The sequence below is a fragment of the Schistocerca americana genome, chromosome 2 (genome assembly GCF_021461395.2).
Source record: "Schistocerca americana isolate TAMUIC-IGC-003095 chromosome 2, iqSchAmer2.1, whole genome shotgun sequence".
NCBI classification, from domain to species: Eukaryota; Metazoa; Arthropoda; class Insecta; order Orthoptera; family Acrididae; genus Schistocerca; species Schistocerca americana.
The window spans coordinates 770,540,751-770,556,135 of record NC_060120.1 but is presented as its reverse complement, the minus strand read 5'-3'; the positions used below and the strand labels follow the sequence as shown (position 1 = coordinate 770,556,135).

The following is a 15,385-nucleotide window of genomic DNA, read 5'->3' as shown; positions in this document are numbered from 1 at the left end:
ATTCGAAGATGAAAAATATGAAATTTCTATTTACCTCGTTGGATAATGTATGAAAATGCTGTGGTCCAAACTTGGGGCAGAGAAAAAAAGCTTGTCTTCTACCTTTTTTTAAAAAAAATTATTTACTGACGCAGAGGTTTTGGCGCCAGTATTTATCTTTGTGCCTGCAAAGCATGTCTGTGTAGTGCTACATATATTCAACAGCAGAAGTGAGTTGTGCTGGCACCTACCAACATTTTTCAGAACCTCCGCTTACTTTGCACTCGATTCTAAGCTGCAGGCGGTTTTTTGGAGTACAGAAACCAGAAAAAAAGTGAATCTTAGATTCGAGTAAATACGGTAGTGGAGACCTGGTGGATGTTTTGCATTAAAGTTTCCTCTTAATGCGTTGAAATTTAGTTGTCACCCGCACATTTATGAGCTTCCTTTAAGTTACAAATTTAAGATGAAAATACAAAATTTAAGTTAATTTTCCCTTTAATTTTTCTGCTATAGCCCCTACTTACATCCCCCCTCCCCCCCCCCCCCCCCCCCCCCCCGCCCCCCCTTTAACATCCAGGAAAGATAAGCACAGGTAAGCACAAGAAGAAAACAGTATGTAAAAAGAAAAGTGGAAGAAATTGAAACACGTTTTACACAAGCAACATCTTTAAGACTTTGTGAAATGTATAATGAAGATGCACTTGGTGCAGAACATGAAGATAGTGATATGTGTATGAAATGTGATGTGTGATTTCAAAACCTAAATACTGCCATCTCAGCAGCCACCTATACTGAGAAGGTACAGTTACTGACACTGATACCCAGTAGCTACTGTAAGCAGCAGATACAGAAATACATACCCACTTCCTCACATTATTTGATTTCAAAATCTCCTAAAATAAAGAACAAGAAAGATATTCGTGCCTGCCCAAATTCGTACTGTGGGCATCCATTGCAAGATGATAGCTTACTGTTGCTGTGAGATATTACCTAAGTGATGACAGAGATTGCAGCAGACAAAGTCGTAAGCAGGCTTATGTTATCTCTGTTAGTGAAAATGGTGAAAAAGGTAAAAAGATATGTGACTAAATCAATAAGAGAAGCATATCTCCTAATGAAAAAGAAAAACCGAAATTTAAAAATTGGCATTACAAAATTATACTCCTTACGACCAAAGTAGATAAAATGCCAGCCAGTTAAGGAAGTGTGCACATGTATTTACTGCACTAATTTGAAACTTCTATTTCACTATAAGCAGTTTCACAGGAAAGAAGTACACAGAGATGGACCTGATGCTTTTGTATATATGTTAAGAGCCACAAGACAAGTGTTGGTTGCAGGAGAGTGCAATGTGTCCTGGTGGTGAAGTGGTGCCTGTTGAAGTAATTCACAATCAGGATACTAACAATGACATAACTTATGCATTGTGTGAGGGAGGAGGTTGGTGAAAAAGACAGTAGAGCCAGAGAAGTTTGTTACAGAGGTTTGGCCATGGGTCATGAAAGCCATAGCTCATCATCATATCCAGAGGATTCAGAGACAAGTGATAGCAGAAGTAAAATCAGCCACATCCTAGAGTACTGACACACTGGTTCTTAATTTTGACTTTGCTGAGAACTGGTCTGTTGCTTTGCAGAAAGAAATTCAAAGTTATCACTGGCACACATCTCAGGTATCAATATTCATATGTGTTGCTCACTTCCTTGGAACATCACACTGTTGTGCTACTGTCAGTGATGATCTCATTCATGACAGTGTACATACATGCTATGCTGTCAGCATGATAATTGATGACATAGCATAGGCTGTGGATTTCCTAAACATGTGTATGTGACTGATGGTGCAGCATCTCATTTTAAAAACTACTTTCAGCTTTATAAGCTTGGTCAACACTGTAGTACAGGAATTAAGACAAAAATAAGGATATTTTCAGCAACAAATCATGAAAAAAGTGCATGTGATGGGCTAGGAGGTATCTGTGAACATCTTGTAACAAGTACATTCAGGGAATTTCGTTAAAAAGGGGGAAGGGTGGTCTGCTATGAAGCCTGTGGTAGGAATTCAATCAAGTCACTACTGGGTTGCATCCTGGAGTGGCACATGCATAGAAAGAACGCTTCTGCATGAAATGCAGTCTGTTACTCTGTGTGCGATGCAGACGCAATGGTATACATTAGCAGACCTTGTAGTGAGCTACTTCATTTCTTGTGTGTGTATGGCAATCGGTGGTGGGTGGGACATATAATAAGTATCGCTCATCAGCTAATGCTTTCAAATGTTCGTTATCAAAAGACCAATGTGCAATTCCCATTTCCCAAGTACTGCTCTTGTTAGGTCATCCTTGTCCCATTCACTTACAGTGTTGTAAAATAATTATTTTGATTCAGAAAGATCGGATTTACATGACATTTACTTAAAATCAATGATCAGTTTAAATATTCAAGTGCTTATGAGTTTTTGACCTTGAGAGTAGAGCTAGGTCTACTTAAAAAATTTCTCACATTTTGTAGAGATAAGTATTGCTCACTTTGATTCTACGTTCCCTAAGTACAATGACCAGTGAACATATCATGAAATTTTTAGAACATTAGGATGGGGGTTTTGGAGAAAATAATTTCTAAATATCCAGAAAATTTCATATTCTTTCATCTTTATGTACAAATATTTTGACAGTTTATTGATTTTATGCATTAGTGACATAGCAGACAATTAGCAGTCCTCCCACTTTATCATTTCTCAAGACATTTAACATCCTATGACTATACATATTTTCCAAACATAATTTTGAAATGCACAAAAATTTTTATATTTTATTAAAAAAAAAAAAGCTCGTGTGTGTGTGTGTGTGTGTGTGTGTGTGTGTGTGTGTGTGTGCGCTCGCTCGCTCTAATCCTGTCTCATAGTATTGGAAATAAATTCAGATATCTATCACTTTTGGTTCCTATATTACAATTTTTCAATTTTAGCTTTGATAACGGCATTTTCACAAGTACTCTCACTTAGAGAGGTCTATAGCATTTTAACAAATCATCAGAAATTTAAAATATTGTAGCTTTGGAGAGGTATCATGTGGAACTTGAACATATATCTTTTTCAGCAAACTTTGAAGTGGTAATATGACACATTCTCTCTTGACCTGTACGATTTGAGATGAAATCGCCCATGCGTTATTTTGATGCCTACATAGCAGAATTCCTTAACTTAAGTCTGATACATGATCACTAATTCTGATTTTAATTTTTTTAATGTTCGTATTTCTGCTACTTCTGATTACTTTAATCTTTCTTTGGTTTACTCTCAAACTATCTTCTGTAATCAAGAGACTGTTAATTCCATTCAACAGATTTCTTCACTTTCACTGAGGATAGCAAAGTCCTCAATGAATTTTACCTTTGGTATCCATTCACCTTCAATTTTAATCCCACTCTGTCTTTGCTTCTTTGGTGTATAGATTGAATAGTAGTAGCAGAAGACTACATCTTTGGCTTACTCCCATTTTAATCTGAGCACTTTGTCTTTGGCTTGCTCCAGCTTGGTTTTTGTATTTATTACATATTACCTCTCATTCCCTATAAATTACCCATAGTTTTCTCAGAATTTTGACCATCCTGCACCATTTTACATTCTGTAACACTTTATCAAGGGCTACAAATACTCTGAAAGTGTCATTATTTTTCTTAAGTTTTGCTTCCATTATCAGCTGCTATGTCAGAATTGCCTTTCTGGTGCCTTTACTTCCTAAAGCCAAAGTGACCATCACCTTACTGATGGTCAGTTTCCTTTTACATTCTTCTGTGTATTATTCTCTGCACCAACATGGATCCATGAGCTGTTAAGCTGACTGTGCGATAATTCTCACACTTGTCCTTTCAACAATCATTTCTCTGGATTTCTTCACGTTTTTCTTGTAGCCATTTGACTTTAGTTTCCCTGCACTTTGTGTTTATTTGATTCCTAAGTGACTTTTCTTTGTTTATTCCCAAATTTCCTTCTTTCATCAATCAACTGAAGTATTTATCCTGTTACCCATCGTTTCCTCACAATTGCTTTGCTTTGTACATATATTTTTTTCTTTTCAACTACTGTGATTGACTTTTTTAAAGACATGCATTCCGCTATTCAGCTGAACTGTCTACTGAGCTATCCCTTATCCCAGTATCTACAGCCTTAGAGAACTTCAAGCAAATTTCTTTATTTCTTAGCACTCCCGTAGCCCACTTCTTTGCAAACTGATTTTTCCTGACTACACTTCAGCACACTCTTCATCACTAGTAAATTGTGATTTGAGTCTGTATCTGCTCCTGGGTACACCTTACAATCCAGTATCTGATTTCGGACTCTCTGCCTGACCGAGATGTAATCTAACAGAAATCATCTCGTATCTCCCAGCCTTTTCCAAATTTAGTTCTTGAACAGATTATTTGATATTACTAGGTGAAATTTATTGCAGAATTCTATTAGTCTTTCTCCTCTCTTTCTTGTTGCTAAATTCATATTCCTCCATAACCTCCTCTTCTTCTCTGCCTGCAGCTGCATTCCGTTTCCCCATGAGTATTAGATTTTCATGATCCTTTGTGTTCTGGATTACCCAGTGAGCATTAGCATTTCACTTTTCTGATTTTCTAGCTTCCGTGTCACGTTCAGACTTACAGCACTCCAAGCCCCAACTCGTAGAATATTATGCTTTCATTGGTTATTCAATGTTTTTCTTACAGTCACCTCCCCCTTGGCAGTGCCTTTTCACTGTGTATTAACAAATTTCAAAATCTCTAGTCAGGGGTATATTTCAACTGTCATCTACAAACATTTACAGTGCAGTTAAAATAACTTGGAAATTATGGTATTTTGGCACGGCGGATGAACAGACGTCATTAGCCAGCTAACACTGACTAGCCAGTTTCACTTTGTAGTACCAACAGGTTGGCAGAGATACTGGAATCTGTTTGAATAGATATGGTGCCATACATGGTTTGCTTCAGTGTTCAACTCTCATTGTGAAGTGTAGTACTTTAAAGCATTGGAGTGTTGGTCGTTCATTTGCTGTTGTAAACTTTTGTTTCTGTATTAGTCTTGTCTTGGTATCAGTGTGATAAATTACAATGTGAGGTGGGCCATAAGAGGCCATCTATGAACATGTTAATGATCTTCAAAGTTATGAACAGTTGGAAGGCAGAATTCTCAATCTGTGGACCAGGCTGCAAAATTGTGTTCTGTGCAGAATGAATACTTGGAACTGGAGTGCAAGTGTGGTGAAATTTCAAGAGTGGAGGACAGAATAGCTGCTGCACATACCTTTTATAGATCTGTGGTGCTGAGAATTATAAAGGAGAAGGAAAGAGGAGGCGGTTAAAATTTTGAAGTATTGCCGGGTTGTTATCTTCTTCTGAGCAAGAAGCACTCTAGCAAGATGCAGTCTGCGATGTGTGTGGTTGTCGTCTCGTCAAAACTTTGTTCAAGATCTTGGCTTCTGGCAGAAAAAAATTGTGTTTTGGAAATTTATTGGTGAAAGAAGGGATGCAGTGACTTGGAGTTGTCAGTATCTGTATGCTATGAAGAGTTTTTCATTTGAAAGCATCATATGGCTTGACGAAATGTGGGTTGAGGAATGTCACATGTTGACGTACAGCTGGAAGAACCAACCAGCTGAAGTAACAGTTACAATTAAAAGGAAAACAGCCCTAGGTCACTATTTTTAACAAATTAACCTGGTTTCAACACTGCTAGGAGTGTCTCCCTCAGAATTTAAATCAAAGAATGGTCTATATTCTATAACATGGTCACAGAATTATAACTAAAAACATGTGATAGGGTATAAGTATGGAATCATCGTAAAAGACTGGCAGTACTAATATGTCATTTATAGAATAATAAATATACCAAAAGGGCATTAGTCACAAAGATATTTAAAATAAAGAAAACTGTGATGGCGAGCCACTAAGGGCTGCTTGTTACTTGCGTGGTGCAAGTTGCAAAATTCTGTGACCATGTTATGGAATATAGACCATTCTTTGATTTAAATTCTGAGGAAGACACTCCTAGCAGTGTTGAAACCAGGGTAATTTGTTAAAAATAGTGACAGAGGGCTGTTTTCTGTTCAATTGTAACTATTCAGTCTGAACGTGCAGCCATGTACAAAATTTTGAAGTAACAGTGAAAGCACAGGTAGAAAAGGGTAGTAGGGTAATGATCCTTTGTATCAGACTTTTGTTGCTATTCTGTTCAAGAAAGCAAGATGATTATCAGGAGGAAATAAACACTGTTTTTCGCAGAGTGTTTACCTAATTTTTTGCTCCAGAAATTTGGTGATAGCAATGGACAATGTGTCACATCACTCCATTGTCTTAAATAAAGAGAAATGTCTCATTAGAGAAGATAGAATCTGCCATTAATAAGGTCGGTTCAGTGGAACCTGAAAACTCTACAAGCCAAAAACCATGCACTACAGAATCAACAAACTGACTGAGGGGGTATAGTGAAATCAAGCCTTTTCCATAACATTCCATTTCAGCTTGTCAGTATTTACATGGATCAGGGTGAAAAGTAATGACTTGAGAAACAAAAGAAACTATATTTTCAGTGATGCGGAAGTGCTAACGAAAGAGGCAATTGAGAACATTGCACCATGGGACAGGTCTAGAGTTGTGAGCAATACGAAGAAAGTAATAAAGGAAGTATGGATCTGTTGATTACTGGACAAACAGATTAAAGAGATAATAAATTTTATGTAACAATTTACATTAAATTAAGAATCACAATAAAAAAATTAGTACTTGAAGAACTACTTGAATAGGTGTTAGATATGGAAACTGAGGAAAAGAAATAATTAATGTTTGAATGACTGCAAATTGAAATTGTAAAAAACAGAGTACAGGGAGTACTTAGACGATCACAATAAAATAATAAGTAAAAGTAAATGAATAAATAGGAAGATTGAAGTGAAGGAACAGAGTGTGTGGGAAGTAATGGAAACCTGAGAGGATTATGTGAATGGAACTAATAACAGTTTGAAACTGTAATATAATTGAATAGATAAATAATCTGCTTACCAAGCAGCAGGAGAAAAACACATACATAGGATAGGGAAACGTGCAAGCTTTCGGAGCCAGTCGCTCCTTCTGGGAGAATGATCGAAGGGAAAGGAAGAAGGAGGAAGGAAAAAGACCATTTTGATAAGATTTAGCAAATGGGGGGGGGGGGGTAGTTATTTAGAAGTAACCAAGAACCTCAGGTCAGGAGAGACGTAATGGACAAGATGACAGAGAAATCCTGATTGTTTTTGCCTGCGCTGGAAAGAGACTTGAAAATTTAAGAACTTAAAGGTTGATGATAAGGTAATAACAGAGATATGAATTACCACTTCTGGAGTTCTGACAAAAAAGTGTCAAAGGGAGATCCAGATGGGATGTATGGTGAAATAGGCTCAGCAATAGGATATTGTGTGTTGTCAGTATAAACCCTCTGCCTATGGCTCTGAGCACTATGGGACTTAACTTCTGAGGTCATCAGTCCCCTAGAACTTAGAACTACTTAAACCTAACTAACCTAAGGACATCACACACATCCATGCCCGAGGCAGGGTTCGAACCTGTGACCGTAGCGGTCTCCAAACTGTAGCGCTTAGAACCGCTCGGCCACTCCGGCTGGCCTTCTGCCTATGCCCATTCATCCTAATTGATATCTTAGATGGTAGGCATACCTATATAGAAGGCTGAATGGTGTTTACATAACAGCTGGTACATGACCTGTCATTTCACAGGTGGCTCTCCCTGTGATAGTGTATGTTTCGCCAATTACAGGACTGGTGTAGGTGGTGGTAGGAGAGTACATCAGACGTAGTCTAGCAGCAGTGACAGTCACTGCAATAATAACTATAGGGCACCCTCTCCCCCGAGAAGGTAACTTGTCACCTATATATTATTTATTATTTGCTTGTACTTGCATTTCTACAAATACCTAACTTTTTCCTATTTAATGCTATTTCCTGAAAGGTAAGTATCAATTTCTGGTTAATATCATGTCAAGCTCATACTTTTAATGTTACAGTGCCAGAGAAAACAATGTTATAGTCAGTGGTGTAGATGAACAGGTCTGAAATATTGTTTTCTTTAGTTATGTCCTTAAAAAAAACTCCTTTTGTTCGGCCATTTTATGAGGTCTTTTTTTAAAATGCAGTCTTCCTCTATTTTAGGTTACAACATTGACATCTAATCATCCAGTCGACAACTCGTCAGTAACAGTCAGAATAATATTTAAGAGAAAAAAAAAGATTCATGAATGTATCCATTTATACAATGTCCTCTTTAAGAGGATTATGGGTATATTGGAATTAGCGAGGGTTGGAAGAGATACATATGACCCACATGCTGCCCGTGTAATACCCCAGCACAAGTAAGTTTATTCTTAAGTAAATGATATTATAATTGTAAGAATTATCATTTAATACGGCTCATTGGTCTGATTCAAATCTTTCAGTTGGACACTGCTTTAGTGAATTGAATGCCCGTAACATAACCCAGTTTCCATCCAGGGAAATGGAGCATGCACTTTAAAGTGGATTTGGCGACGTATCCTTTTGGCTCGACAGGCGCTGAAAATTTCAGCATCACCTCAGTCATTGGCATTTAGTTCAGTGATCCAACCCACCTTCGAACGACTGTTCAGGAATCAGCCCCAAGCGACCCAGCGATTTGGTGTACATGCTACAGACTGTCTCAAGGATCTGGATCTCTCGGGCATGAAAATACATACCCGGGGATGGAACACACTGCTGCCTTGGTGTCCTCAGAGGCCCAAAGTGATTTTAAGCTTGGCACAGTACAAGAAAAGTTGTACTCCAGATACGGTTTTTACAACTTTGTTTTTGTCTGTTTTAAGTATGTACCATAGTTTTATCGATATTTATACAGATAGATCCCAGCAGGAGAATTCTCTCGGTTGTTCAGTGGTTTTCACTGATAGCGTTTTTAAAGTGCAACTTCCAGAACAATTTACAAATTATGATGTGGAGTTATATGGCGTTCTGATGGCACTGGAGAGGGTTCGTAGACATCACCGGACGGGTTTTCTTGTCTGTTCTAACTCTCCTAGAGCACTGCAAGAAATTCACCAAATGTATCCAGTAGACCTGCTGATTCAGCTTATCCATAACGCCTTATAGCGGTTCCAACGCCGTGGCAAGGAGATGATCTTTTGCTGGGTACCTGGCCACTGGGATACAGGGTAACGACATGGCTGACAAAGTTGCCAAGGAAGCATGTTGGGATGGTGCTGTCCATCAATGTCCCATCCCGTTGCACACCATTGTCTCACTTTCTGACAGATGCATCATGCGTCAGTGGGAGACTGAATGGTTGCAGGTGTCAGACAACAAACTACGGTCGCTCAAATCGACCACAAAAGCTTGGCAGACTTCATGTCAGCCTCGCCGCTGGAAGGAGATATTGCTTACTAGACTGCACATCGGGCATAGCCCTTTCACACATGGTTTCCTCCTCCGGCAGCAGGATCCACCATTCTGTGAAGTTTGTGGTGTGCCGCCTTCAGTTCAGCATATTGTGGCTACGTTTGTCCTGTATACTGATATTAGGGCAGCCCTTGGTCTCACTGGAGATCTGTGCACCATCCTCGCAGATACCGATACCAGTGTTACGAGTTGTGAAATTTTGTGAACTGTCAGGCCTCATCCCTGAATTGGTGGGGAAGGGCGGCAGACTTTAGCACGTTACAAACCGCTCCGTACGTGGGGACAGCCTTCGTCCCCCACCCATTAGATTTCATGATGACTTTTCATCAGGGTGCTGATGACCACGATGTTGAGCGCCCCCTCAACCCAAATCATCATCATCCATGGTGGATTGAATTTGATTATATATATATATATATATATGTGTGTGTGTGTGTGTGTGTGTGTGTGTGTGTGTGTGTGTGTGTGTCGGTCAGCAAGAGCAACCTGATCACTTATGCCACGTTAAATTCAGCTGCACGGTTAAGAAACTTTCGAACAGCATATTCGCCAGGAAAGTCTATGAACACACACATACTTCATCCTGCTTTCCTTTCCTGAATGTGTTACAGATATGCTGCTGGTATGTTTTATGTATTATTTACATGAAGTAAAACAATGTGTTTATTAGTAGTCCAGAAGAACAAATTGGTAATATTTGAGCTGCTCAGTTAGATAAATTGTTCTGTTACCATTGTGCTTTCTTGTATAGATATTGCAACTCTGCATTTTGCAACAACATATATTTATTTCTTTCAGACTGGAGGTTTGGCCAGGCTACGTGACGGCCATAGATGAATATGAGGGAGGTATACAGTTGTGCTGCGATACATCGCACCGAGTACTGAGAACACAGACTGTTTTGGATGTAATGTAAGTTGTCTTCCTGTAAAGACAGAGACAAGAATCAAGTTAAATTTTAAATTACCAAGTAACTTGAGTAGCATTGTACTTTGTAGGAGGTATTGAGTACAGGTATGTTCATTTAAATTGAAATAAATAGCTGCATATGCAAAATATTACAGTAAGAGAATTGCCTTTAAAGAAACTTCCTGGCAGATTAAAACTGTGTGCCCGACCGAGACTCGAACTCGGGACCTTAGCCTTTCGTGGGCAAGTGCTCTACCATCTGAGCTACCGAAGCACGACTCACGCCCGGTCCTCACAGCTTTACTTCTGCCAGCTCAGATGGTAGAGCACTTGCCCGCGAAAGGCAAAGGTCCTGTGTTCGAGTCTCGGTCGGGCACGCAGTTTTAATCTGCCAGGAAGTTTCATATCAGCGCACACTCCGCTGCAGAGTGAAAATCTCATTCTGGATTGCCTTTTAAGTTTTTATGAACTCCCTCCAGATGCGCTACTGAGGTGTGTCATTAAAATAATGTCAGAGTAGTTTGTTTAAAGTGAGTAATTGAAGGAATAGTGTTGGGGAAAAATTGAAGGTTTTCATTGAATGAAGTTCTATGATTTTTTGTCAGGGCCTGACTCAACAAGTGTGCCGTATTGATTCACTCAACTTTTGGTAGCCATTTTTCCACAGAAAGGACTACTTACATCTGGTTTACAGAATGTTGTCATTCTCATGCTTCTGTAGGTAGTGAATTTCATAAAGCTAGACCAGAATTGGTTGTCATTCCAAAAAAACATCAACATGTGACTTACTATGAGATAAATGCATCCTTAGGCATATTGAATAAGGAAGCTTGTTGAGTTATCCACGAACATTTAACTATGAAAAAAATGTTTTGCTAATGGATCTGCATATTTTGGAAGAAGCTAAAGAACAGGCTGGTGTCAGCAAGAGTTAAGTAAACACAAAAAAATTTTTGTACCCTGGAAATGCAAAATTCGTAACAGGAGATGAACTTTGGAAATATTTGTGTGAACTGGAAACTTGGCAGCAGTCAACTGTTTGGGGGGAGGGGCTGTCCAGGATAAATTGAAAACATCAACTCATTTTTCTGATTACACTTGACATAGCATGGCAGTGTTCTTAAAGGATGGAAGAACAGTTAATGCTGACTGATATACAACAATTTGTTTAATAGAAGCCATCAGAGAAATCAGGAAAAAACAACTGACAACCTTGCACCATTCTTGATGACAGTGACAGCTATCACATAGCAAGTCAAACAATTGATTACTTGATACTCAGAAAAATGTGGAATGGGTGTATTGTTGCTCTTATTTGCTTCATTTACCACCTGAATAACTCCGTTTATTTCTTAAAATAAGGGAAAGGCTCCCACTCACTTAAAGTGGCACTTTGCTTGGCACACAGAAACACTTAACAAGAAACAGTATTTGCACAAGCTTTCGAGTTCTTGCTATCTTCCTATACTCTCGCAGTAGCAGCAGGACTGATTATTGAGAACAGTTACCTGGGCAGATTGAGGTGGATAGGGATAGAGAAGGATTGCACTTAACAAGGAGGAAGTAGCAGATCTTCCAACAGATGATTTAGTGGCTGCTGGATTTGGAACCACAGAAACCATCAGGGGCCCAGTAAGCCATCTCCACTACCCATGTTACCTACTCTTCCCATAATTTAGGAAAAAGTCACATAAAAAGTAATTCAAAATCAAAGACAGTGGCAGCTAAGCCATCCTATCAGCAAGCTCGCTCCCTTTCTGGTGGAGATATTACTGTTGATGAGGATATTGATATCTATGTTGGATCCACCACTCTGTGAAGTATGTGGTGGGCTGCTTTTAGTTTAATGTGCTTCAGCTACATGCATTTTATGTATTTCCATTAGAGTAATTCTCAGTTTGGCTGGAGATAAGCCCACCGTCCTCACTGACACCGACACCAGTGTAATATGAGTTTTGAAAATTTGTGAACTGTTGGCCCCATTCATAGAGTGCTATTGTAGGGAAAGTCAGCAAGCTCTGGATGGCTAGCTTACCCAGGCAGTTTGGCGATTTTTATTAATCGGTTTTCAGTGTAATAATTTCGTGCATCCTGACGGCGATTTTTTTATAATTGCTTGGTGGACTTGCATTGTAAGCAAATCTGCCTGTGGGTACGACTTTCGTTCTCCCAAGCAAATGGGATGCTGACACTTCATAAGGTGTTGGTTACCTTGCTGTTGAGTGCCCCAGATCCATCATCATCATCATCATCACTGTCATCATAAGTCAATATCAAGAAGCTGTCCAATCCTTCCAAAAATGTTCTATTGAACTATCATCAGATTAATTTGAATGCATGTAAAAGTACATAAATTTGATTAAAAATGACTATTTTGAGAAACTATTTATAGCAGAAAAAGTTTTTCTTTCATTTTTCTTGGTTCTTGTGTAGGCACTTATGGAACAGTATGGGAACAAAAGCAGTTCCAAGGCAGTCAACTGCAGTTTTGTAGCATTCTGTGTTGTGAAGAATAAACAATAAGGTAAGAGTAACAAGACATTGAATCAACATCAGAAAGTGGACAGTGACTTTAAATTGTATAAATTTAAAATGAAAGTGCTGTGCACATACTACTTCAGAGCAAGAAGAGAACACGCTTGTTACAGGCTAAGGAACTTCAAACACTACATAATAAGGTCAATCCAGAAAGTGTATCAGCCAACAATAAAATGATATGGTCAAATAGTGTGTCTCAAGTGCCACATTTTCAGTTTGTATGGAGCACATTAATTAGAGAAGATTGTTCTAAATTCTTCTGTCCACACAGGTTTCATGTTTTGCACCCAGATTACTAATTCAGTTGATGTATTGCGTTGTTTTTGGAAGTGTGATTGGTGCTTATCAGGGATGTTAGTAATTTGTCAACTGTTTACTGACACTGCACTCAAAGAGTTTAGGTACTGCAGATAATATGGTGATCAGTCTGTCACCTGGTGACTTTGGGTTGTCATTCTTGGATATTGGTTGAATTAAGTTTTGTTTGTAATCAAAAGGACGTGTGCCACTAACAAAGGTTGGCGTTGTGTCAAGGAACTGGAACAATTGTGTTGACAACATATCTAATCATACCTGTGTTCATTCCATCATTACGTATTGCCCCTGAAAAGATTCTCGTAAGTGTGTTCTGTATTGTGTCTAGAAACATGTTTCATGAAAATCCATCTGTGTTGAGAATATACTATCTTGCGGTTGATAATTTATTGTGACTTGAGATTTGAGTGCTGTTGAGAAAAGTAGAGGCTTGAAAAATAGTACCAGAGTTTGCCTTTCCTGTGCTGAAGTTGTGCAGTTTTTTTCTGCAGTGCTGCAGGATTCAACAAGCTGCATAAAAAAGACTGGGCTTGCCTGATTTTGATGGTTGTGCATGTTTTGCTTTTCTTTTCTTTCATAACTTCCTGTGTACTTGGTAAAATCAACTTGACTCGATATTTCGGCGATCCAGCTGTTCGCCATCTTCCGGAAATGCTGCTTCTGCTGATGAGTCCCGCTGAGAACTGACGCAAGATTGCAATTCGACGTCCTATATAGGCCACCGTTCAGTACATGGCGCATGCGCTGCCCATCACGGTTTCTGCCTTACAAAACAGGGAGGTGGCGCCACCCTTAGTGAAACACTGCTGGCAACAATATATCGCAATCAAGGCCGCACCGAAGAACGGTCAGTTTTGATGCGAGATAATACAGGATTCCACGTTTTGCTAAGAGGAAACCCATTGTCTCTGTTGATTAAATTATCAGCCAACCTAATTTCAGTCGCCTCTTTATAGACACTATTCCAAAAACCGGAAATGTTGACAATCACAACAGTTTCCTCGAATTTCATTTTGTGTCCCTCATTTAGGCAGTGTTCCACACACCTGTCATGCACTGTGCGAATAGAACAGCCAATGTAAGCTTTCCCACATTGACACGGGATTTTGTACACCCCGGGTTTCCTAAGTCCCAAATCATCCTTCACAGAGCTGAGAAGAGCCCTAATCTTAGAAGGTGGACGGAACACACTCTTAATGTTAAAATTCCTTAAAATTCGTCCAATCTTAAACGATAAGCCTCCAGAACAAGGAAGAAAAGACCTATGTTCCTCTTCGTACGCCTCCAGAGATGGTCCAAATTCCATAGCCCGACGAATCTGTTTCTCGGTGTATCCATTTTCCTTAAAAACAGTCATCAAATGCTCAAGTTCTTGGGTTAAGCTGTCTGCGTCGGAAATGGCATATGCTCTCCGTACCAAAGTCCTAAGGACGCCACTACGTTGGTGTGGTGGATGAAAACTCTTAGGGTGCAGATACCAATCTGTGTGTGTCGGCTTTCGGTGAACACTGTGTCCCAAAGTTCCATCTGGTTTTTTATAAACCATTACGTCTAAAAATGGAAGCATCCCATCATTTTCAACCTCCATAGTAAATTTGATTCGGGGATGAAGACAGTTGAAGTGGTCCAAAAATCTGTTACGAGCATCACATCCACGCGGCCAGACGAAGAAGGTATCGTCCACGTATCTCCAGAAGCACGTTGGTTGCAAAGCTGAAGTCCTCAGTGCCATGGCCTCGAAGCCCTCTATAAATAAATTGACGACTATGGGTGACAAAGGACTACCCATAGCCACTCCATCATTCTGTTAAAAAATGTTACCATTAAATAAAAAATACGTGGAGGTCAGCACATGACAACAAAGCTTCACCAGCTCTTCATCCAGTTTTTCACTGATCAAGCTAAGGGACTCTTCCAGAGGAACTCGTGTAAATAGGGATACCACATCGAAACTCACTAACAGATCTGAAGGACTCAACTTCAAAGATCCCAATCGTCGAATAAAATCCACCAAACTGGATATATGGTGCTCACACTTGCCAAAAAATGGACTGAGGGCAGATGATAAGTACTTTGCCAGGTTATAAGTGGGTGCACCCAAATTACTAACAATAGAGCCCCTTCCTTATGCAACTTAGGCAGACCATAAAACCTAGGCGGAACGGCAGCACCAGGATG

The 15,385-nt window shown here is 39.4% G+C and overlaps 1 protein-coding gene across 1 annotated transcript in view; it reads left to right on the top strand.

Annotated features, from left to right (window-relative positions):
* Positions 1–15,385, top strand: part of LOC124595138 (piwi-like protein Ago3) — a 198,525-nt gene that overhangs the window by 64,521 nt on the left and 118,619 nt on the right. Inside the window, exons 6-7 of the mRNA XM_047133737.1 lie at positions 8,171–8,370; positions 10,244–10,357. Coding sequence (XP_046989693.1) covers positions 8,171–8,370; positions 10,244–10,357 — 314 coding nt within the window. The remainder of the gene's footprint in view (positions 1–8,170; positions 8,371–10,243; positions 10,358–15,385) is intronic.